Source organism: Pteropus vampyrus, unplaced genomic scaffold (assembly GCF_000151845.1).
Source record: "Pteropus vampyrus isolate Shadow unplaced genomic scaffold, Pvam_2.0 Scaffold633, whole genome shotgun sequence".
In the NCBI taxonomy this organism is placed as follows: domain Eukaryota; kingdom Metazoa; phylum Chordata; class Mammalia; order Chiroptera; family Pteropodidae; genus Pteropus; species Pteropus vampyrus.
This window is the reverse complement of record NW_011889414.1, coordinates 236,484-259,425: the sequence shown is the minus strand read 5'-3', so window position 1 is coordinate 259,425 and position 22,942 is coordinate 236,484. Positions and strand designations below refer to the sequence as shown.

Here is a 22,942-nt window from a genome sequence, read left to right as displayed (position 1 = left end):
TCTCCAGATGGAGGGACACAAACCTAAATCATTCCCCAACACCAGTCCTTCAGGCTGTGCTCACTGCCCAAGAAAGAGCTTTGGTACTTCCTAGAAGAGCCATGAAGGGCCCAGAATGGCAGGCACCCAGGCACCCAGACGCAGCACAGAGACCCCAGACACCAGCCCAGCCCGCAGTGCCTTCCAAGCTGGACCATCCACAGAGGACAAGGCCCCTGTCCCTGAGGGGCACAGAGACCACCCGATCTGCAGGAAGGATGATGAGGAAAGGGGTGAGAGGCCCCAGAGAAAGCATTTCTCCTTCTCTCCCAGGACACTGGCCCCTAGAACTGAGCCAGGCCAGGTATCGGTTACCTTGTCCCTCTCCTTTTGGATGCCTGTCTCCAAAGTCACCAGCTTCTCCTGCAGCTGGTCCACTGCTTTCTGCTCCTTCTGCAACAGTGCCCGCTCTGCCTCCCTCTCCCCCTGCAGCAGCGCCCGCTCCATTTCAGCCTGGGGACAACACCAGGGTCAACATCAAGGCCAGTCAAGGCAGCTGGACTCAGGCCACACTGGGGGCCTTCACTCTGCCTGAGGAAGAGTCCAGCCAGGGCCCTCATGGCTCACCTCTCGAGCTGACTCCTGCAGCTGCTGCTCCAGCTCCTTCACATGGACCTTGAGCTGCTCCACTCGCCCTAGCACCTGAGCCCGTTCATCTTCCAGGGCCAACACTTCTCCCTGGAGCTTGGTGTTAGGTGCATCTTCGTGCTGGAGAGGAGAGAAGCCATCAGCTGGAGAAGCATAGAGCCTTCCAAGATGATGCTAAGAGAATGGATCCCCATTCCTCAGGGTACTTGGAAAGGGCAGCTGAACTGAGCAATGCAGGTTCATTCGAATGGAATAAAGATTTACCACTGAGTGTCAGGCCTGGGTGGAGCCCCAAGGAAACATAAGTCATAAAGCATATTTATAGCTTGGTAAACTCATCAACACCTCCCTCTCTTCCTTGCCTCGTTTCTACACCTCTCATCCCTGATCTCTTCTCAAACTCAATCCTTTAATTACTTCTCCATCACTAGGCCTTGGCATCCACCACATATGCCTGCCTCCCTGCCTCTTAGCAGGTCTGACCCTGGCCCCCTCATCCCACCCAGCCCCCTATATCCCACCTCCTGCTGGGTGCTCTCAGTGCTACTGCACTCCTCCTTGAGATTTTCCTCATCTGAGCGTTCTACACTCTCCCACAGGCGTTGGGTGGCACTTCCAGGCTCCTCATTGTTCCGCCCAGAGGCCCCAGTGGTCCCTGAAAGGCCTCGTGAGGGCCTCCGGCCTGCCAGTGCCAATGCTGCAGTGGCCTCCCCAATGCTGAGCAGCTCTCCGGCCTCAGGTCCCCCATCAGCCCGGCTGTACTCGGCACACAGATTCAGGATGGTCTCCAGGCGCTGGCGTTCCTGGGAAGGGTAGACAGAGCAGGGCATGAGTGGGAGGAGGCAAGGTCCTGGTGGGGCTAAAGCTAGGCACAGTGTCATCAGGAGAGAGAACTAGGATACTTGGGGCTCAAGACTCAGAAGCGAGTCAGGAGAGCCCCAACCCCAAGGTCTGAGGAGGCAGAGAGAAGGAGGATGCCCCAGAAGTAAGCAGGAGGAACCAGGTTGTTGTGCCACCTGCCCATGTGGCTAACCCCTCCCGTCTTCCTGTTTCCTTTCCCTTCTCATTCTATCCTAGGGTGGGCTTCCTTGTGGACACACAAGGACACACTCAGACATACATAAGAACACACACTGGTAAAGAGACTAAAGACCAGATGAGACAAAGATCAACACTCAGGTGTTCATGCTGACACAGATACATGAAAATCCATGACACAAAGGCACACAGAGAGACCCCCACATACCAGCACTGACACACAAGGATACAACCTGTGCCCTGGACTTACATTAACAGACAGGTGCACACAAAGACACCAGCCCTGACATGTACAAAGGCACACTGACACACTCACAAAGATAAACACTGTCTAGCATACAGACAGGTAGGGACTGACACACAGGGCTAGAAAACAGACCCACGGATCCATAGGGACCTGAGGGGCACAGTTTGCACAAAGGTGTGCTCAGCATGTATACAGCCTGCCAGACAGACATGGGCCATAATCCTCCTCATCTTCACCTCAACTCCAATTCACTTTCAGGCAGCCCTCGGCTCCTGGCTCCTTCCTGACAGAGTAAGTGGTCACATGCCCTTAAAAGACCAGGCCCATGAGTATTCCACGGCCCTTCCACTTAATCTGCTCCATCCCCACACACAGCACACCCAGATATTGCCCAGGGGCCTAGGAGGGAAAGTACAATCGTGCTCCAGGTCTGTGTCCCCCTCTCCCATTCATAACGCCCATGACTCTCTGGGGTCCCTCTACCTCAGATGTTTTTCACAATGTACAGTTTGGCCATGAGCCCCCATACACTTACCCAGCTTCCCTCCTGTTGCTTGCCCAGTTCCATGGCAAAAAGAACAAAACAGGAACAGAGCCTCAGCAGCCAGGAGGCTGGGCCAGTGCCCCCGCCCTTACGCCAGGACCCAGATAAGTAGCCTGGGTGAGGTGGGAGGGGCAGGGCAGGCAGCCTCCAAGATTTAAAGTGGCAGGTGGGACAGGTCAGGGCTGGTGGTAAGGTGTGTGCTTATGTGCAAGGGTGAGGAGTCTGAATGGAGGAGTTGGGGGAGGCTAGACCCACTACTCTGCCAGGCTCACTGCCCCCTCTCCAAGATGAGCCCCTAGGGTGGACCAAGCTTTCTCATCTAGACAGTGAAGGGAAGATACAGTAACAGAAGACTGGAGATCCTGCCTCATCTCTCTCTCACCCAACATAAACACTTTCCGACACCCTCACCTTATTCAAAGCTGTCCCTACCTCTTCTGAAAGGGTGTCCAGACAAACCTCAATTCTGATTCTCCTCAAAACAATCCCAGGGTCCCTGGTTCCCCTAGGAACCTGGTTCTTCTGCTCACAAGAAAGAAAGGGCAAAATCCATTCTCCTGTACATATGCTCGAGTGTGTACACACCAGAGTCCCTTGAGCTCCCTGTGCTATCTGGTGAATCCCAGCCCCCATCCAGCTCAGATGCTATCTCTAGGACAGCTGCCCAGAGCCACACCCAGCCCCCAATGCACAACAGTACACACAATCACAATTACACTGGCTGGCCCAGGTCAAGCCAGGGGCTGCCTATCCTATTCTATTCCTCTTCTCTGTTGCCCAAATTCTCAGATGACCCCACCCATTAATAGATGCCAAAGTGAAGCAAGAAAGAAGGACCAGGGGCTTTTCTAAAGAACAAGACTTGGAAAGACAGGAGACTTGGAGTCTAATTCTACCTCTGCCAGAATTTGTTGTGTGACCTTGGACAAACCCATTCTTCTCTCTTGGCCTCAGCCTTCTCATCATTAAGACCTGCTTCTCAAACTGAGAGATGCAAAACCTCAACCATAAATGTGGTATGTTTTCCTAGAGCTTCCCTGAATTCAGGTAAATAATGTGAAACTTAATTTATACATTAAAACCAAAGCTATATTATAGAATAAATGCAAAATTAGCAGGAATTTAAAGCCTTAGAGACTTCAAAAAAAGTTCTTCAGGGCACCAGAACCTTGAGATACTGGTCCCTACTATGTATCTTGGAAGTGGGAAAGCTTGAGAAGCACAGGCCCTGCACATGGGCCCCTCCCACTCTGCCAGCTGGCCTGCCCACACCCTGGCAGAGGCCCTGCCGTGGATGTCCACAGACTCCCCGGCATCTGCTCACCAGCCTCTCCATCTCCTGCTCCCGAAGCCGTTCTTGGCGCTGCCGCCGGTGGTACTCCAGGAGGTCATCCTCATTGTCGCTGATCTCCGTGATGCTATTTTTCCTCTCTCGAGTGACAGGCACCCGTAAGTCCCCGCTGGAGAGTTTCCTCTGGGCACGGGGGCTCTGACGGGGCGAAGCCCCAGTCAAAGAGCCCAAACTGTAAGCTGGGCTCAGCCTGCCACTGAAGCTGCCCTTGCTGGGTGCCAGGGACTCCCCGAGTGTGGGTGAGGGGCTCCGTGTCCTCCGGCCCCGCGACCCCAGTGTCAGGGAGAAGTCCTCTGGTGAAGTCCCATGGGCTGCCCAGCGCCGCGGCCGGGGACTCTCTGCCACTTCCCTAGTTAGTTTGGGATCTGGAGTATTCCGGGAGGGCATGGGGGAGAGAGCTCGTCTGGACAGAGACGGGCTCAAGGGAGGGAGTTCTCGCATACTGTCCAGGCCCCGTCGGCCCAGGCAGGGGCTTTCAGGAGGCTGCAGGGTGCGGGTAGCTGAACCATCTGAAAATGTTCGGCCCACCAGCTGGCGTGAGGGGCTGGTTGTCAATACCCGCTCAGCGCCTGGAAGCTCACGGAAAGGGCTGGGAGGGCGGTCCTGAAGTGTGCCAATCTTGTTTCGGGGAGCAGGGACTGGAGACTGGAACTTGGGGCTGCCAGGAATGCTGGTGGGTTGACTGTGGGCACCGGAAGCCGAGTATTCACTCAGATTGATAGCCACCAGAGGCAGCTGCCCACATAGCCGGGGGCTCTCAGTGGTTCTGCGGGCCTCCGCCAAGACAGTAGATGCAGGGCTGTCTGTCAGCAGACCCCGGAGGCCAGGGCTGGGAGGCCTCTCATGAACCCCTTTCCTGCCCAGCCGGGGGCTCTCAGAGGAGCGGGCACCACTAGGTCGGGACTGTGGGGGCTGCAGGGCCAGATGGTAGCTAGAGGAACGGGCAGGCACTAGTGGGGGTGTGGAAGATGCTGGCTCCTGCCCACTGGGTGAGTGGCTGGCACAGCTTCCACTGCTGGCTGGTGAGGAGAGTGGAGAGAAGGCTGGAGAGGTGTTCTCATAGCTGGAACCCACAGACATGGCACCAGGGCTGGTTGCGGGGGACAGCAGGTAACGACCACCATTAGTCATCGGCGACAGTGGGGAAGTTGTGGCAGGCTTCTTGCCAGCAGCTCCAGGTTCCTCTAGCACCAGTGAATCCATGATTTCTTGCAGGTCCTTCTCAATTGAGCTCACCAGGGAACTGTGGCTGGCACAGGCAGAGGGTCCCCGAGTTGCAGGCTGTGGGGTATGGTTCCCATTCACCAGGCTTTCTGATTCTGCTCAAGGGAAATGCAAAGATGCCTCAGGCCCTGGTCTTCGATTCTGGGGAGCTGCATATGCATAAGAGCATAAGCACTACCCCACCTCCTTCCAGCAAAGTTGGGCTGCAAAGACTTCAGAGAAGAAGCCAGGAGATCTGGGTTCTGGTGCTAGCTCTACCATTGACCTGCTGTGCAACTTTACCCAAGTCACTTTGTCCTCAGTTTCCCCTTCTGTAAAGGAAGAGGATGGGCAAATATCTTCTGCCTCTAACATTTTATAATTTAGTACAGAGTTGGCAATAATGCCAGGTACTTCTAGGCCTAGTTGTTACTGACTCATCCCAAGACTAGGTTCCTCTCTGCCTTAGTTTCTCCAACCTCCTATACCTCTCCTTTAGGAAGAACAAGTAAAGATTCTGCAAAAGGGATGGGGGCAGCTATGAAGCTGGCCAAAAGTTCCAGGGTGGGTTCCAGTCTAATAGGAAATAGGGCCTCCCAACACAGCAACCAAGACCAGGAAAAAACACACACAAAGCCTCCAAGGATGGGCAAGGGGTATATGCTGCACCAGTTTGTACAATCGGAGGCAAAGGAGGGAACTGATAGTTCCTGGAAGCCAGGCGACTAGCACTTAGGTGCAGCTCAGTGCCTCCAATTAGCCTATTAAGCCACACCAGCAAGAGCCAGCCTTTGCCCTGCCCTAGTCCTGGTCAACCAACCAGGAGTCCCTGGAACCACTGCCCTAAAAAACTGAGGGAGTAGCATGGCAAGGCTAGGATGGAGGCAGGATAAAGCTAACCAGGGAGTGGACAGGGAGCCCAGGCTTCTGAGCTCCCAAGAGGCTAGAAAAGACTGAGGGGTGGAGGAGGAGAAGGGAAAGGCTTTGCAAGACTGAGTTTGGGTCCAAAGTTATGGGGACTGTAGAGGACCTCATTCGAAGGGGTTACCATGGATATTGGTGTTTCCAGTGACCACCCATCTTTCCTCAGATCCCTAGACTATTCACTTAAGCCACCAATGCCACTCTGTTAGGTGTACCTGACATGTATGTCCACCTGTCCCAATACTATGTTGACACCTGTCATCCCACAGCCATCCGAATGCCCATGCAAAGTCTCAGAGAGGAAGCTCACTGGCAGCCTCCTGGTCTACAACTGACCCCCTAAGCACTTGGGCTGAGGGAAGCTGTGCCAGTTCCCTGAGACAATCACCAGCTCTCCTCTGGGGATCAATAATTCACACATAAACTGCAGCTGCTCCACTGAGTCATCAGCTGGCATGGCCTGGTATGGCATGGCCTGGGGGTGGGGCAGGGCCCAAGGACAAGATCACCAGCAGGTGGGACCCACCAGAGCTTATAAAGGTTCAGCCTAATGCTTCCTTCTGCCCCTTGGGGTGAGGCTCCCTGGCTGTAACACAAGAGGGTCAGGGTCCCAGGTGCTGAGGTTGTATCTTCCAGAGCAACGGGACACAGGCTGCCAGAGCCCTCCATTTCTCAGGCACATTTCCCAATTTCCCAATTTCCCAATTTCAGCCAAGCAGCACTTCTTGGCTCTCTCATAGTAGCCAGACTGCCTGGCATTCTCCACCACTGGCCCATGGCAGATGGTAGCAAGCCCAGATCATGGGTATTGTCCTGCCCTGACACTACAAGAGTGGCTAGAGTGAGTGAAGAGGAAGAATGTCCAGGGGTTACCACCAACCCAATCTCCTGCCCCAACTGGGTACATACCTGGGCCAGGACTGTACGGAGACCCAGGAGTACGGCCCCCGGCAGGAATCATGCTTTTCATCCACTTGGCTTCAGCCGGGTGGTTAAAGCGGAGGAAGGTAGATTGACCCAGGCACAACATACAGCCTTCAGGGAAAGAAAATGCTTAGAAGGGGAGGCAGGGGTAAGGCAACCCTCACCCCACAGCACTAGCAGGCTCACCCCAGGCTCCAAAGAGCCATCTCCACCTGCACTTACAGTATCCACAAGGTCCACGCCTGACCTCGCCTGTGCTGGAGACAGGCACTGGCAGGGCTCAATAGCACAGGGCAGAGTCCCAAGATCCAAGTACTAGTCCTAAGTCTTCTTCTTACCAGCTCAGAGATCTTCAGGTGAAGTTACTTCACCTCCCTGAGTGTAGTTTTTTCATCAGAAACATGAGGACGATACCACTGACTTCGCAGAGTTAATAAGACAGTGCATGTGAAAATGTTCTGTAAATGGAGAAGCTTCTTCAGAGAACATGGACATGCTCATCTCTTCAACCCAGCCTGCACCCATGACTATCTATCGGTCCCTTGGGTGGAAGGGTAAGTTAGAAAGGTAACAAATTCCAGGATCACAGCAAAGCTCTAGGATGGGGGACAGGGAAAAACCACAGATCACTCAGATGTCCCCACAGGGATCAGAAATTGCTTCCTGGCTCCAACGGTAGGAGTGGCCACCACTCTCTTTCTGACAACACACCCTCTGGCCTGACATCCTTCAACGTCTCCCCATGGAATGTAGCCAAGCCTAGGCCAGTGGGTCTAGGCTCAGCCAAGCACATTCCCAGGCAGCAGACACAAGTCCAGTCCTGTCCTGGAAGTGTGAGTGCATGGAAGGAGGAGGATACGCGGAAGCCGGAAAATGTAGCCAGGGGCACTGGGAGTGTGCACAGCAGCAGGTGTGCCAAAGGCACCTAGGCCTGGCTGGCAGAACTCCTCCTCCTGGCCACACCAGGTGCTAGAGGGCTCCTGAAAAAGATGCTATGTTGGAAGAAACCAGAACCCTCATACTCCCTATATTCCACCCAATATTCCAATTTGTTCACATCCCTGGCCCTTGCCCCCAGCCTCTGGTCTACCCAGTCTGGTGCCATTTGGCACCCCAAACTTCATGCCAATATGAGCTAAGACTGGCAGGGAAGTCTACATTCCTGGACGCTGAGACAGTTCAGCTCAAGCAGGCCACAAGGACATGGGGCATCCCAGGCCACGTGGGTACCTTAGCAGGCCCCACACTGAAAAGCCTGTTGCTGGAACGCAAGGCATTGCTGTTGGCAGGGCAGGCCTAGCAGACTGAGAAGTCCATAGCAGATAACTATAGTGGACAAAGCCACCTACTTCTTTGGCCCATCTCTGGGCCCTCCCAGGCAGGCACCAACAGTTCTAAAGGCTGATGGGTGGTTAGGAGAGGGGGAAGCTTTCCCTGCCAAGTCACCAATCAGAGAAGCTGATCCCAGGGTAATCATAATGGAAATAAATAATAGCCAACCACCAGTCCACCTAATTACAACCACAGCTGTTTCAGAAAAAGCCCCAACGGCCCCTCCTCCTCCTTTCAGCCATTTAATGTGCTAATTAATGATGAGTTCACAGGGTCTAGACAGACCCACTCAATCCTAGGTTGATGCGGGGGAGGGGGATCAGGAGCCTGACCACACAGTCTAGGCTGGGAAAGAGGTGGGGAGTCTGGGTGGATTCCAGCCCATCAGTGCAAGGCCCACTCAAGGAGGCTGTGGGCACCTAGAGACCCTTAGCGTTGCCACTACAGCTATGAGTTCCCTGCCCCCTTCTCTGCTCCTCACACTCCAAACAGGGGGGTGTGGCTATGCTGCCTCTAGGCTATAAATAGGTGATGCTAGGCAGCAAAGTTGGATCTGTATTAATAGAGCAGGCAAGAGGGCAGCAGGACTGAGAGCAGCCCAACTCTTGCCCAAATTAACTTTCTATTTGCACTCAGGGGGCCCCAACTCTGGTCCCATGCCTGCAGGGGCCTGGCCAGCCTATTTCTGGGAAGAAACCTCTCTACCTGCTCCTGCCCCACACCTCCAAAAGTCAGTCCACTCTGGAAACCAAAGAACCCCTTCTCATCCAAGCAAAGTTGTGGTCCGAGCCCCGCCCCCACCTCAATCCCCAAATGGGCTCAGGGCCAAGCAGTGTGCAGGTGGGTGGAGGAGAGGAGCTGCACATCTGGAGGGAAAAAAAAACGGGGGTGGGGATCCATTCTATCTCTGAGAGACAGGGGGGAAACACCACACACACACACACACACACACACACAGAAATATACAGACACAGGCATACGTGCTCACTTACTCACAGAGCACAGTCACTGCCCTCTTGGCCACACAAATAGAATGGACTGGCCAAAGAGAGACTAAGATGAAGGGAAGGCGGAAGTAAGGGCCTTGGCCCTTTCTATCAGAGACACCTCTTAGCCGTAACACAGGGTCCCCTCATCCTAACTAGGACGTTTCATTCAACCCTATCCGGAGGCGGGTCCTATGGAAGAGATTGTCTAGCGTTAGAGAAGATGAAGTTTGCCCCACTGAGGAGTGGCCCCAAGCCCAGGCCTCCCACTCAAAATGTTCAAGGATCACACAATCAAGGCTCACACAATCTAGTCTCACAGCCTCAAGCTCCCAAAGACGAGCCAGAGAACCACCACCCCTGCTCGCGCCCGCCCCCGCCTCAGTCCCCGCCCAGCCAGCGCTTTTCCACGCCTAGCTGCTTGGGGGCTGCGGCAGGCCCCCGGCTGAGGACTCACCGCAGAACCGGGACCTTCGGGCCGCTCGCCCCCACTAGCTCGGACCCTCCATCCAGGTCCCGGCCCGCCCCAGGCCTTTGAGGGGGCGGGCCGACCTCCCGCGCGCCCACTCCAGGTTCCGAGCAGCTAGCAGCGCGGTAGCTAGCAGCCTCCAAAGCCCTGGGAGGGGCGGACCGGCCACCAGCGGCGGGGGAAGGGAGCCAGGGGGAGGGACAAAGGAGAGGAGGAGGGGAAGAGGAAGTGATGGAGGAGCGGTGAGGGGAGCGGGATGGAGAGGGCGGGGCGCGAGGATACGGGGAGGGAGCAGGTTTGGGATTCTGGTGCAAGGGGCCGGAGGAGAAGTCGGGCAGGGTGGAAAGGTTCAAGGGAGATGACAGAAATAAAGGTGAAAGGTAAATATAGAGACCAGAGGGTAAAGAGTCAGGAGGAGAGAGCCAGAAGACAGGAGTGAGGAGAAGCAGGGTCTCACTGAGAGTCCTCTGTGGTAGGAAGTAACCGGAGGTTTGGGATGGGGCCAGCCCAGCCTTGACTGGCTGGTCACCTTGGGCTAGTCATACCCTCTGGCATTATCTACAGAAAGAAGAGGTTAGCTTCAAATATAGCAGGGGTTAAAATCTGACATTCCATGGCTCCATATATCAGAGAGAAGAACGGAACTCGCAGATAGGTCACTAGGTCCAGCTCTCAGTCTGCCACTGTGACAAGGTCCCTCCTGGGCTGCGAGTTCAGGTCAAGGCAGTGCTCTGTGCAGTGTGAGCAACACTGAGCCCAGCTCCTGTCTTCATCCTAAACACCTCCTCTTCTCAGCCCCTTTTCCCCTCTCCGCACTCCCAGCAATGCACTTCACCCTACTACCCAGGCTAGACCAAGGCACTGCTCCTTCTGAGTCAGCCCATTTCCCTGGGGCTCCAGATGCCAACCCTACCTCCTTCCAACCCAATCACCAGTTGTACTAACCCCAGCAAAGAGCTCTCCCGCCTCACTGAGGTATGCTTTCCATCTGGGAAACACAATGCCACCTGCCTCTGAAGCTCCCAGGGGAAGGATGAGGTTCTGGGCCAGGCAAGAACCTACCACCCAGCCTGGGCCCCAGAGAGTTCCTCCTGTTCCAGGGACCTGGTCTCTCAACACCAGAACCTTAAGGAACACACTGTGTTCTCAGACACGTTCAATATGACCAGCACTCACAGCCATCTACATTTTCTCTCAGATACACACCAATACTTGCTCAGTCACACAAACACCTCTGGCTATGCACACTCTGAGTCACACAAACATCTCAGTTAAACATGCCATCTCTCACACACACAACCCCACAGGCACCAACCCACTTCTTAGTTACACACTTACTCAGACATAGATATCCTTTCACTCAGTCCCTGGAGAAACTCTGAAATCAAAAGTCAGGAATAATCAAGTCAGGAATAATCAAGATTTTTCCACCCTTGCTGAACACCTACCCATGCTACCATACTACTCACACACACTCACACACTCACACACTCACACGTGTACATGCATCTTATTTGCCTTCTGAAGGAAAAGGAAGAAATGCAAAATAGGGGGAGCCTTTAAACATTTTTTTCTCGGGAAGAGTGATTCATCCGTCTGGAAACTGCGATGGCCAGCTGGACAGACCCAGACAGAGAGGATACCTGCCAGTGAGAAATTGGGCAGGAGGCAGGCACAAGAATTGGGGAGCTAGGATAGGAGCCTTTGCTTTTTCTCTCCTTCCTTTGAACTTTATTAGTCAAGATATTTATCAGCTTTATAACAAAAGACAGTTGGAAGGCTTCACTCCCATTTTACAGGAGGAATAACTGATAATTGGGTGGGAAAGAAAGGGCTCAGCATCTTGGATCTCAGAGGGAGGCAACTGGATAACCCAGGAACCCTGGCTCCCAGCCATGTCCCAGGGAGCTTCCCCTGCTGGCCCTCACACAAGCCCCTATCCACCAATGAGGGACTTAGGGAGTGGAGGAGACATGGATAAAAGGGCTGACAGCAAATGCTGGGAGTGGATGGGGACCTACATCTAGACAGTGTGGGCCCTGAGTGTGTGGCTTTCTGGGCCCTCCCCTCCTATCCTCTCCCAGATCTTTCATGTGGTCTGGCAACGTGGTCCCAGGGTGGGGCAGCCTAAACCCAGACTAAGATTATTCCTCATTTCCTTGGTCCTATTCCCAGTTCCACCTCTTGCTCTGTAAAGAAGAAGGCAGCAAGGGATGTACCAAGATACCTTGATATGAATCAAGATCTTCCTGGCTCCCTCACTTCAGGTTCCCATGTCCATAGCTCTAATTAAAGGTTGGCATCTGCTTTCTGCCCACCTCCCCCTATCCATGGCCCAGGCATATTCCTGCTAGAAGAGCCTGTCACTGCCATCTCTGTCAGTCATGTTGTGTGCCTCTCCAAGTTGCCTATGGCTGAGCACAGTGCCCAGAATGATGCATCTAAGGCCTGGCCCAGCCAGAGCAGTCTCTTTGTTGTTTCTAGGGTAGCCCTCTGTTTTTCAAAGAGGAATGTCCCCTCTACAAGGTTGGATCAGGGGAACAAGACAGGAAAAATGATCCTCTTGCATGTATGCCCACAGATAGGCATGTGGCCAATGAGTTCTCATAGACACATAGGAGTACCATCAGTCCTGAGTTTACTCCTGCCCCCCACTTGAACACTCTGATCCATAAACACAAGGAAAGACACAAACACAAGAGATACACAAGCCCAGAGTCACAAACACATCCGGAGATACATAAACACACTCCAGACACACAGAGATAGCACATGCACCCTGCCCCACCCCCAGCCACCCAGTTTCCAGGGAAACGCACTCCCAAGAATGTCCGGAGTGGGGCCAGGCAGGGCTGGGCTTGGTGCCTTGCTCCAGAGATGAGACAAGGAAACCCTCAGCTCCTGGAGCCTAGGGGAGGGGGAGCGCTGGGAGAAGAACACCCATTCCTTTGTGCCTCTGCCTACCCCTTGCCAGGCTGCCAAGCTTCTTGGACAGGCAAGTCTAGACAAGAAGGTTATAGGGATGGGAGGGAGAAAAAGGGAAGGGGCTTTAGGGTCAGAAGAGAGTAGGAGGGTACATACTTGGCAGGGTAGACTTTTGGCCAGGGAAGAATTGGGGGTCACTGGGGCCACAGGAAATGCCTAAGAATTCCGTGTTGGCCCAGGCCCTCCCTCTTCTCAGGGAGCTAAGTGATGCACTGGGAAAAGTGGGCAGGAGAGGACTACAGAGCATCGGTTCCTCTATCCTGCTCACAACATAGGGGAATGATGTTCTTGCCCATGAATGTGAGGGATTTGGGGCCAGCGTAGGAAGGGATGGGCTCTTTCTCTAGCCTTCTTTGAACTCTGCCCCAACCTCTCCTTGCTGCTTTCACTTCCATGTGCCCAAATCTTGGGAAAGATACTCTCTTGGAGACTGAAGAGGACTATCAGGAACCAGATGGCATCACAGCCAAAGTCCCAATATATGGGGATTCCTCTTCTCATCCAGGAATCAGAGACTTAGAAGCCCTGGAGGAAACAAGGGCCTGCCTGCTGCTGGTGGTGGGCCTGCCTCCTTGAAGTCAGTTGTCCACCTGACACTCCCAAGGGGAGAAGGAAAGGAGTAGGGCAAGGTTGGGCCTACTGGGTCAGCTGTGAAGGAAGTAGCATTTAAAGAGACTCCAAGGGGTGTGAACAGAAGGAGGGAGGGGAAACAGTGAACCGAGTGGAATTTCTACTGCAAAGGAGCTTCCAACCAGTAAGAGGTAATAGTACCCAGAAAACGATGCCAGGATATCAGTCCTCTGGCTCAGAGCCAGGCTCAGCCCCAAACTCCCATCCTCATGTTAACCCTACCTGTACTCCAGCCCAATTCTCATTCCCCTAATATGATGATTAACCATAGAAATTGATGCCCAGAACAAATTTGACACATTTGTTCTGTCAAAGTGCCACATGGGTCAAAACCTTACCTGCCTGGTCACCATAGTAACTAGAAGCCCAGTTTTTAGAGTTACCTTACACAATAGAATGGCCTTTTGCTTTGGGAAACAGAGTGGTAACCATATTCATGACCCAAAATCTACTGTCAACAGCTTTTTAACAGGAGTTGGCATGTCCTCAGATTTTGCAATCATGTTTTGCCCTTGCCCAATCCCCTTCAGGGGGTTTTGTCCTCCTCTCCCTGACCTGTACAGCTTTTCAGACCACAGCTCCCCATTGTTCTCCTTATTGCTGTTCCAATTGCTCTCCCTTAACAACTGCTAATAACCACTGCACCACTCCCCATGCCTTTTGATAGCAGAAATTGGAACCTCTTCTCTCTCCAGTGGTGTAGGGAAGAAAGATGGGGGTGACCAGAAAGGAAAAGCAGGCTGAAGACAAGTCCGGATGACAAAGGGGTTTGGGGTATTGTTTAGGCACATCAGATGCGCCTGAACACCCCATCCCCAATATGGCCACTCAGGCATTTACCATGGCAACAAACACAGCAGGCTTCCCCTGCACCTATTATGCACAAGCTTTTAAACAGAAGTCCCCTATTTTTGGGGTATCAAACTTTACCCTGAGTGAGCCGGGTGGGCTGTCGAACAGGGAGTCCATCAATAGCACAGGCATTACCACAAGGGTAGAGGGTGAGGGTGCCCCGCAGGTTCTCGATGTAGCAGTGCTCTGGAGCCAGGCCCGGACCCTGCAGTGAGATGTCCTTGGCTGCAGAGCCAATCACTGTCCTCCCTGAAAATAGGAGGCAAACTGAGTCAGAGGGTTGCCAGGCTATGAAGGCAGGAACAGGGCAAGGAGAGCCACAGTAGAAATATATTTCCACCTCTTACTCTAGGGAGAATCACTGCCAACACTGGCCACCCCTTTTGGGCCTCTGAGCCTGGTTCTGACAATAAGTGGTAGAAGTTCTTCTCAGGCAGAGAAAATGCTAGACCAGAAATGGGAAGCCCAAGACCACAATAGTATTCGGACTCCACAGATAGAATAGAGAAGGGGGGTTTCTTTTCTGCAGACCTTTCCTTAGTCCTTCCAACTCTCCCTCCCTAGGTCTTTTGTCTTCTTCATCATACCCGCCCCCTCCACCCCCGCCCCCACTGCTTTTCCTCTAAATCTCCTTCTCTCTCTCTTTATTCTCTCCCTCCCTTCTGCCACCTTCAACCTTTGCCCTCCCTTACTCCCTCTCTTTTTAGTGCAACCCTACCCTCACTGCTTCTGCGTGAACAGACCCTCCCCTGGCAGAGCCCCTGGGACTGGTATTTAGAGAATGTAGGGAATGTAGTATCACCGAGGCAACAAGAGTAACCAGGAGAGAAGAGTAAGGGCAGAAGCTGCAAAGTGAAAGGGCTATGCCAGGGCCTTATTTTGAAAGGTCTGCCCCTACTACTCCCTTCTCTCCATTCTCTACCAGTACCTTCTCTCATGCCAAGCATTGCCCTGAAGTAAGGCCCCCTCTCTTCTTGGCCATACTAGTTGCTAAAAGCAATGTGCTATCCTGTGTCAGTGCTCTCCTCCTTGTTTTTAAACTGATCTTTAATCCTTGTTATGAGCCAGATTATCTACCAAAGAGGGCACGCAGTCTGTGGAGGCAGAGACAAGGGAAGCAAACTGGTGGGGTAGAGTGGCACAGCCTCCCATATAGGGGAGGTTAACACTGTCAACAGATAGCAGAAGGGCCCTAACACATGCCTGGGCCCTAGGACAGGAATGTCTGTAAGAATGGAAGGGTGGCAGAAGGGCACCCCTCAACTTACCTTCTTCCAGCGGCAGAAAGGTGATAGCTGTGCTGAGTCGCCCACTGCCCAGGCTCACCAGATGGGGTTTGTCTGTTTGTACTTTCAGCCCTTTGCCTGTCTCAATCAGGTCCAAGGGTCCTTTCTGCAGGAGTAGGGATGGGGGCTGAGCATCATTAGAGACTCCAGGCTAGTAATTTACCACCCTAGTCCCAGTCACACCAGTACTCTCTCCAGCACTTGCCCTTTCCAAAGGGCTCTGAGGATGTCAAAAGTCTTAACACAAAATCTTGCACAGAGCATTATTCCACTAAATTGTAATTAGATCTGAATTTAGGCCACTAACTCGTCCCACCAGATTTATCTCGAGTCTTGGCTTAACTGACCCTTTTGTCTATTAAGACAGAAACAAGGAGAAAGTAAGGGGAGCAGGGAGGTACTGGATAAGAGGAGAGGGTATTGTAAAGGAGAGCCAATCAAGACTTGTCCTGTAGACTTATCTGTAGCAATCCACTTGGCCAATGCTTGCCCCGGTTAAACTAAATCACAAGAGAGGGCAGGGGCATGAAATACAGCTCAGGGTCAATCTGTAAACTGCTTCTGGACTTTCAAAGGATATTTTCTGGGTAAACCAATTAACTTGATTCAAATAAAGACTTAGCTGTTAATAAGCTTGGGACCTGAGGAAGGGCAGAGAGGAACTGCAGCTGTCATCCATGGGCAGGGACCACAGGTGGATAGAGGAGCCAAACCCATTCTCACCAACAGCCCTCTTACCCAATGGCCCCGACCCCACTCACCTGCACCATTACTTGGGTCTTGCATCCAGGGCCTACCTGGTTCCTATTGAAATTGTCCATGGTCCTGGGTCTCTAGAGCTCCTAGGGAACGGCAAAAAGCTGGTGAGGTGGGGAGGCCAGAGCAGAAAAGAGAAAGGAGTAGGCAGGGCTCTCGGCAGGGGTACCACCAGGCACTGTCATTTCCAGCACATTTATGCCAAAGGAAAAGTGGAGGCAGCTCAGGAGCCTTCTGGGGGAAGGCAGTGCTACATCTTCAGCCACAGCATGGATACCACACCACACGTTAGTCCTGACCCTTAGGCCACTGTAAGCACAGAAAGCCATATAAGGCCCAACCTATATTTCTGTGCTTTCTTGCCTCTGACACCCAAGACTCAGGTCTTGGCAGCTGAGGACCCTCAGACATCTGGAGCTGTAAGCAGGGTGGGGAAAATCTACTTTAGTGGGAGAAGCTGAATCCAAGGAACCCCCTCCAAGGACACTGGTAGCCAGAGGGCCCCCAGGTGGGTGGCAGGACTGAGCTCCCTCCAGTGACTTTTCCCTTTCTTCTCCCTTTGTTTCTTTTACCAGGGGTTTTAATAGGATGTTTTCTTAAAGGAGACATAAGAAAAACTCAGCCATTCTTGCCATTTCTATATTTCTATATGCCTGCACCCTCTTTTCCCCAGAAAGTAATCTCACTCCCACACTACTGGAAACAACGACAACAACTTGGTGGTGACTAATATTGGAAATACAGGGCTCTTGGGGTCTTAACCTGTTTGGTGTTGTAAAGGGTAAATTAGATTTGAGCCAGAACTTGAATTCTTCCAAACCCATCTCTTTCTCCCTGGCTTACATTTTTGGTACCTGAGAAACAGGAGGAAGAACCTTTGTGTGCCTACATGCCCATCCCCTCATTAACTTGCTAAGAACTCATTTGCTGCTGAACCGTTACTGGGGAAAGCTGAGAAGAATGTTGCTGAAAGTAGGGAAGGAGACCCAGAAAGGCAGGATCTCCACCCCCCCACCCCCACTTTCTCTTCTAGTCATCTACAAGGTAACTTGGAGAGGAAGTGGGGGAGAAGCTAGCATTCCAAGAAGTGCCTGACTCTGGCAGTTGGGCCTAAGGGCCTCAGCTATAGAGTTACTAATTTTACCCTCCCAGCTTCCACCCTTCCGGGCTTGGACTGCATCATCTGTTACCATTTCCACCCAAGCTGGCGGAAGAGAGGCGGGAATGGGGCCTGGGGCCCACCCCAAATCTGCCTGGGAAGAGGGAGAGCAAAGACCATTTAACCTATACCAAGGCCCAAGCTGGCCTGGCACTTTCCCTGGAGATCTGGCCACAGGAAAAAGTTTCCAGAGACATAGACTGCTGTATACTGCTTCTTCCGATTCAGGGAAACCCCTCAGCATTCTTTGAGGGAGGAGAGGCAAGCAAGAGACAGTGGGTTGCAAATAGGGAGTTTATATACAAGAGGGAGTGAGAAAAAACAATAAATATTGGTGAAGGTAAGGCAGTATCATTTATTGTCTAACAATACAATTATTATTTACTAGCTGTGAGATCTCGGACAAGTTACTTATCTCTGAGTGTCAGGTCATTAAAAAAAATCATTAGTGCTTGCCTGGAATGAGGAGTGACTAATAAATGGGCACAAGATTTCTTTTTGGCCTGATAGAAATGTTCTAAAACTAAATTGTGATGATAACTGCACAGTTCTGTAAATATACTAAAAATTGAATGTACACTTAAGTGAATTTTATGGTATATACATTATACCTCAATAAAACTTAGCTTGTTTGTGACTGTAGATTCAGGTTTTATATTAAATGATCCTTTATGAAGTATGCCAATTATTAGTTTGAGCTTCATGAACAGTCACCTCACCTTTGTGGGCTTCGGTTTCTTTGCCTGTCAAACGTCACTATCACCCTGTGAGGCAGCTGTGGGTGTGAACATTTATTTACACCAAAGAATTTCAAGTGAAGATAAAAATTGTAAAGGGACTAAGGTTTGGGAAGGGAGTGATTAGAAGAGAGAAGGGAATAAGGAGATGACAGGAGAGGGAGAGATAAGGAGAGAGGTATGGGGAAAGACGGAGAAAACAAAAAACGATGTAGAGATTGGGAGGTGCGAGGCTGTGGCTCCAGGTCAGAAACCTAATCCAGGTGCAGTGGAAAGATACAGCCTAACCAACGCATCTCAGTACTCAAGCTGTGCTTTCACAAAGGGGCTGCGCCGTGGCTCAGAGCCGCCAGCTGGGGGCGCCCTGTCCTCGGACCCCTGGCCTGGATAGTGCAGCCGCTCTACTGCCCGGGCGCGCGCCACAGGCAGACCCGCTTTGGTGGGACCTGGCTGCCCACTACCCGGGACTGTATTTACCTACCCGGCCCGCCCCGCCATGCCGCCTCGGCCTTTCTGGGAAACCCCGCCCCGCTGCCAAAGAAAGCCTCCTGCGGTTGGAGTCCGGCACTCCAGCTAGCGGGCGGGAGGGAAGCGCCGCGGTCAGCGCAGGCTTTCAGTAGCCCTCCGGCACCGCGAGCACAGAAGTCCAAGCACCTCCTTGGCATAGCGTGGCAGAGGCCTGGGTGTCTGGAGTTGACGTACAACCGAGAGGGCCCCGTGTGGGGCGAGGCCGAGGCGCGGGTGACCTCGCTCCCGGCGGGCCCCTCGGCCCCCTCGCCCCGCGGGATCAGCAGCCCCACCCGGTCCCCAGCCCTCTCCGCTGAGTGGGGCGTCCAGAGTCACCGCTCGGGATTCTCGGCACCCCAACGAGGGTGGAGGGAGGCTGGGGAAGGGCCGAAAGGGTGTGGAACCAACAGGTACTGGAGGAGGTCCAGGCTCCAAACCAAGCCGCAGACGAAAGGTCCAAGGCTAGCCCCAGAGAGGAAGGAAGCCTGACCCTCCGCGGAGCCCCTGCTTCGGCGCTCGCCGGAGTCCCGGCGGGGCCGCTCCAGCCCGCGCTTGTGGCCTAGAGGGCGTCGCACGGCTGTGGCCCGAGGCCTGCGCGGCCGAGTGGGGATCCTCTCGGCCCGTCGCCGCCTTTGCCTTCCCGGCGCACATTCGTCTTTGAGGAAGGGCTGCCAACCGAGGAAGGAGTCGGGAGGGAAACTGAGGCTGGGAACCCAGCGGGCTGGTCGCCAGAGCAGGGCGGGGGCCGGGAAGAGGTGTGGAAAGGCCCGGGGCCGAGAGAACAAGTAGACGAGGAATATGAGGGGTCCGCGGAGGAATGAGGCGGGGAAGGGGAGACGAAGGGATCTGGAGAGACAAATGGAGGAGGGAGACCGGGGGATGAAGAAAAATGAGAGCGGGGAAGGGAAGGCGTGGGCAGAGAAGCGGAGAGGAGAGGAAGAAGATATGAAAACAGGATGGTCCGAGAATGTAGAGGCGAAGGGACATAGGGACAGAGGTAGACGAACAGGGAGACCAAGATGGAGATGGAGGAAACTGAAGACAGCGGGGTCTTCGAGGACCGGGGAAGCAATACAAGGTACCAAGGGCAGTGGAGAGGAAACCACGGGGCGGGGAGACGGGGAGTTGAAGGAAGAGGGGGAGACAGGGCAGACGGGGGGCCCTGGAGTGGGGGGAGAGAGCCGGCGGTCCAGGAAGAGAGGACACGAAGCCGGGGAGAGAGGCGTGAGCGTAGCTAGGGTTCGCTTTTTATTTGTGTGTAGGGTGGAGGTGGGGTGTCCGCCAGGTGGGACAAGGCCGCAGTGTTGGGCTGCCAGCCCGGCCGCCCCGCCCGCCGCTGACGCCGGACAAGCAGCCTTTCTTTGGCGGAGCGGGGAGAAGGAGCCGCTTGTTTGCGCGGCTGGTGGAACCCGCAGTCCCACAGACACCAAGTGCTCCGCGCGGGGCAGCTGCTGGAAGGGGAACTGCGTGTGTAGCGGCAGTGTGTGAGAATGGTGCGTGCATGAGCGGGAACTGCGTGAGCGTGGGTGCTACAGGTGTGAATGTGGTTTCATGTGAGGGCTGCGCTGGTGTGCAGGGTGTGTGGAGTGTGTGGAGTTCTGGGTATGTGTAAGGGTTCCGCGCGTTTCAGGCGATGAGAGACTGGAGTGCTGCTTATGTGTGCGTGGGCGATGCAGGCTGGAGCTCTGTGTCTGCCGCGCGGGACATCCGACGTGGTGGGGAGCTGTGTTTGTGTGTGACCGCTGCGATGAGTCAGCCTCCGGGAGCCTCTGGGACGGCTGAGCTAACGGGCCCAGAATGCAGCCCCGCCCCGGCGCCCTGGGTCTCCACAGTGCGGCGCGGTCTCTGGTCCAAACCCCCGCTTGAGCCCGCCTCCGCGGAAGAGCGCGTCGGGCAGCCCTTCCCAGGCCTCCGGTCTCTGCCCACCCCACTGCGCCCCCCGCCCCTCGCCCACCCGCACTTCCCCTTCCCGGAGGAGCCCGGATGACTTAAGCTAAGCTCGCGTTCCGGGGAACTCCGCAAGGGATTCGAATGCGGACCGGGCGTGTCAAAGGCCTGGGGACTCACTGTCCAGGGTGCCCCGATAGACGCGGGGCCTCAGAGGAGGGCCCAGGAAGTCCCAGAGGTGCCTTCCGTCTCCTAAACATACTCCTGCCTCCGAGCCTAACTCCGCACCCCTCATTGTCGGTCGAGGCGGCACGGCAGGGGACAGGAGTGGAGATGCCCCAGGGGCTCCCCCCTCCCGGTGCAGGGCTCTCAGTCCTGCTGTGGGCGGGACAGGGGGAGCTGTGGAGTGCAGGCGATTGTCCGAGGATTTGTCTGGGTGCCGGCAGGGGAGTCTTGATGGGGCTAGGATCAGCGTCCCTCGCGGGCGGGGAAGCGTGCGGGGAGAGCGTGAGGGCCCCCTCTGGTGGCGGTGCGGGCAGCGGCTCGGGAGGGCAAAAAGCAAGGTACTCGCTGGAGAGCAGCGAAGCCAACTCCCCACAAAGCCCCTTTCGTCCCCATGCTCTTACCTGGGGCACTCCCTCCTCCCCCACTAGTTTCTTTCGAGCTCCCTAGCCCAGAACTGATCTGAGCGCTCTTGTCAGGCCCCGGGAGTTCCGCTTATTCAGTTCCAGCCGCACAGCGAACGGGACCCGAAGGCGTAGAGGGAGGGAGGAGTCTTACCTGGAGGGTGAGGGGTACCCCGGTCCCTTCGCCTGGCTCGGCCGCCGCGGCCTTAGGCTGGGGAGGACACTGGCTTTTCCCTGGGAGCCCGCTGAGGAGGAGGAAAATGAGCGGGTCCCGCCCCTCTCCCTGCTAGTCCCCGCCCCCGTCCCCCGTCCGGTCCTCTGGCCAGCGGGAGAAGACGCCCTTGTGGCGCTGGAGCCCAAGGTCCCCCCACCCTTTCCCTTAGCAGCACCCCCCCCCACCCCCGCCTGCACAGCGCCTGCTTTGTTCTCTGCAGCTGGGCTCTCCACACACATACCCCTTCTCCCTCACTCTCCCCTTCGGACTACCCTCTGCCACCCTCCGCCCCTAGGCTTTAAGGCTCTTCTGAGAGGGCGCTTTTGACAGTTACTCTCGCTCTCTTTCCCCTCACCACCCTTTTTAAATCTTAGGTGCCTGAATCCTCCATCGGCTCCCAGTGAACCTCCTATTCACAGCCCTACAACATACTCAACATACCCGGAACATTTGCCGAGGGTACTCAGGTCGGTCCCCGTCACCCCTTCTCCTCACCCTCTTCCAAGCCCCGCCATGAAGAGCTGAAAATGGGGTTAATAACCTTGCACCTCAGGCTTCACAGATTTTTCTAAGGATAAGTATAAGAAGACATGTTAAAGTCCCATGCAAACTGTAAAGGGCAGGGAAGCTGAATGGAATTATTATCTTGCCCCCAAATAACTCTACCCCCCACCCCCACCTGCTGGATTACAATAGGGAGGCAAGCTGTAGATACACATTTGAGTACACCGTCCTATGGCAGTCTGGGTCTCTGTAGGAGTAGGAAGTTAATAAGGAAAAAAAAAGGCAGGGGGAGGCGGGTACTAAAAACCTAAGAGGAGACTAGAAACTGAGCCTGGTTGAAATCATTCTTTATCTCAACCCCCACCTGAAATCAAATGCTGACAGTGGATCCTTACCTTGCAAAGCCAGCTCTTACCCCAGGAGACAGACTGCGGAGGCCCTAGGGAGCTGACCTTAGCTAGACTGAACCTCTTTAACCTGCATTAGAGGGGCTTCTGAGACTCTTCCTCACTGGAGGAGGGAGCAGAAAGCCCCCAAGGCTGGCATAAATTCCAGCTAGGGTGGATAGCAGAAAATAACTTGCCCTCTTTGGGATGGGCAAATCTTGTTCTGATTCAGTGGTTTTAACTTGTGCCTTCTCTCTCTAACTCAGGAACAGCAGGAGGCTGAACTGCAGAAATCTTTGGTCACTCATTGACAGGGCCAGCATAGAAGCCCCCAGGGCTGGAGGCTGGAACTGACTGGAGCCAGGAAATGGACACTAAGGGGGAGGGGAAGGACACTATAGCAGCTACCTGCTATAAGTAACAGGTTGAACAATCAGGCTCCAGTATGTGCTGTACCAAGAAGTTCCAGGATTTGGGGGTGGGGACTCTTATTCTTCCTTTCTTCATACTGTTTGAGGCTCATGAAAGTATTTTGACTCTGACCACCTTGCACGAGGTAGATCACAACAGTAATTTTCAGGCTATTCTGGTAAAAGAAAAACAAAACCAAAACTGTAGTGTCCTGTGTGCCTAAACCTAGCATTTGAGGGAAGGGGCTCAGATTGGGGTACCTCAGAGACTTGTCACTTAAAACCGTTGCACAGCTCCCTGCTCTTCTTTACCATCTTGGTCAAGAGGAATTTCAGGGAATAATCAAGCCAGCCATGG

The 22,942-nt window shown here is 54.1% G+C and overlaps 1 protein-coding gene across 11 annotated transcripts in view; it reads right to left on the bottom strand.

Annotated features, from left to right (window-relative positions):
• PHLDB1 (pleckstrin homology like domain family B member 1) overlaps nt 1-22,415 on the bottom strand; it is a 44,538-nt gene extending 22,123 nt beyond the window's left edge. Inside the window, exons 1-11 of one of the 11 annotated variants that reach the window (XR_002778159.1) lie at nt 22,184-22,414; nt 21,726-21,852; nt 21,225-21,315; nt 16,160-16,240; nt 15,381-15,504; nt 14,191-14,361; nt 6,844-6,969; nt 3,781-5,126; nt 1,149-1,430; nt 607-747; nt 355-492 (exon numbers count right to left, since the gene is read on the bottom strand). Coding sequence is in view for 9 of the 11 variants with exons in the window: in XM_023525859.1 (XP_023381627.1) it covers nt 355-492; nt 607-747; nt 1,149-1,430; nt 3,781-5,126; nt 6,844-6,969; nt 14,191-14,361; nt 15,381-15,504; nt 16,160-16,219 (2,388 nt within the window). In the remaining 2 variants the exon portion in view is untranslated. Of the gene's footprint in view, nt 1-354; nt 493-606; nt 748-1,148; nt 1,431-3,780; nt 5,127-6,843; nt 6,970-7,080; nt 9,527-9,633; nt 9,834-14,190; nt 14,362-15,380; nt 15,505-16,159; nt 16,241-21,224; nt 21,316-21,725; nt 21,853-22,183 lie in introns of those variants that run through there. The other 10 variants (XR_002778158.1, XM_023525859.1, XM_023525853.1 and 7 more) reach the window with 10 other exon arrangements.
• Nucleotides 22,416-22,942: the final 527 nt, after the last annotated feature.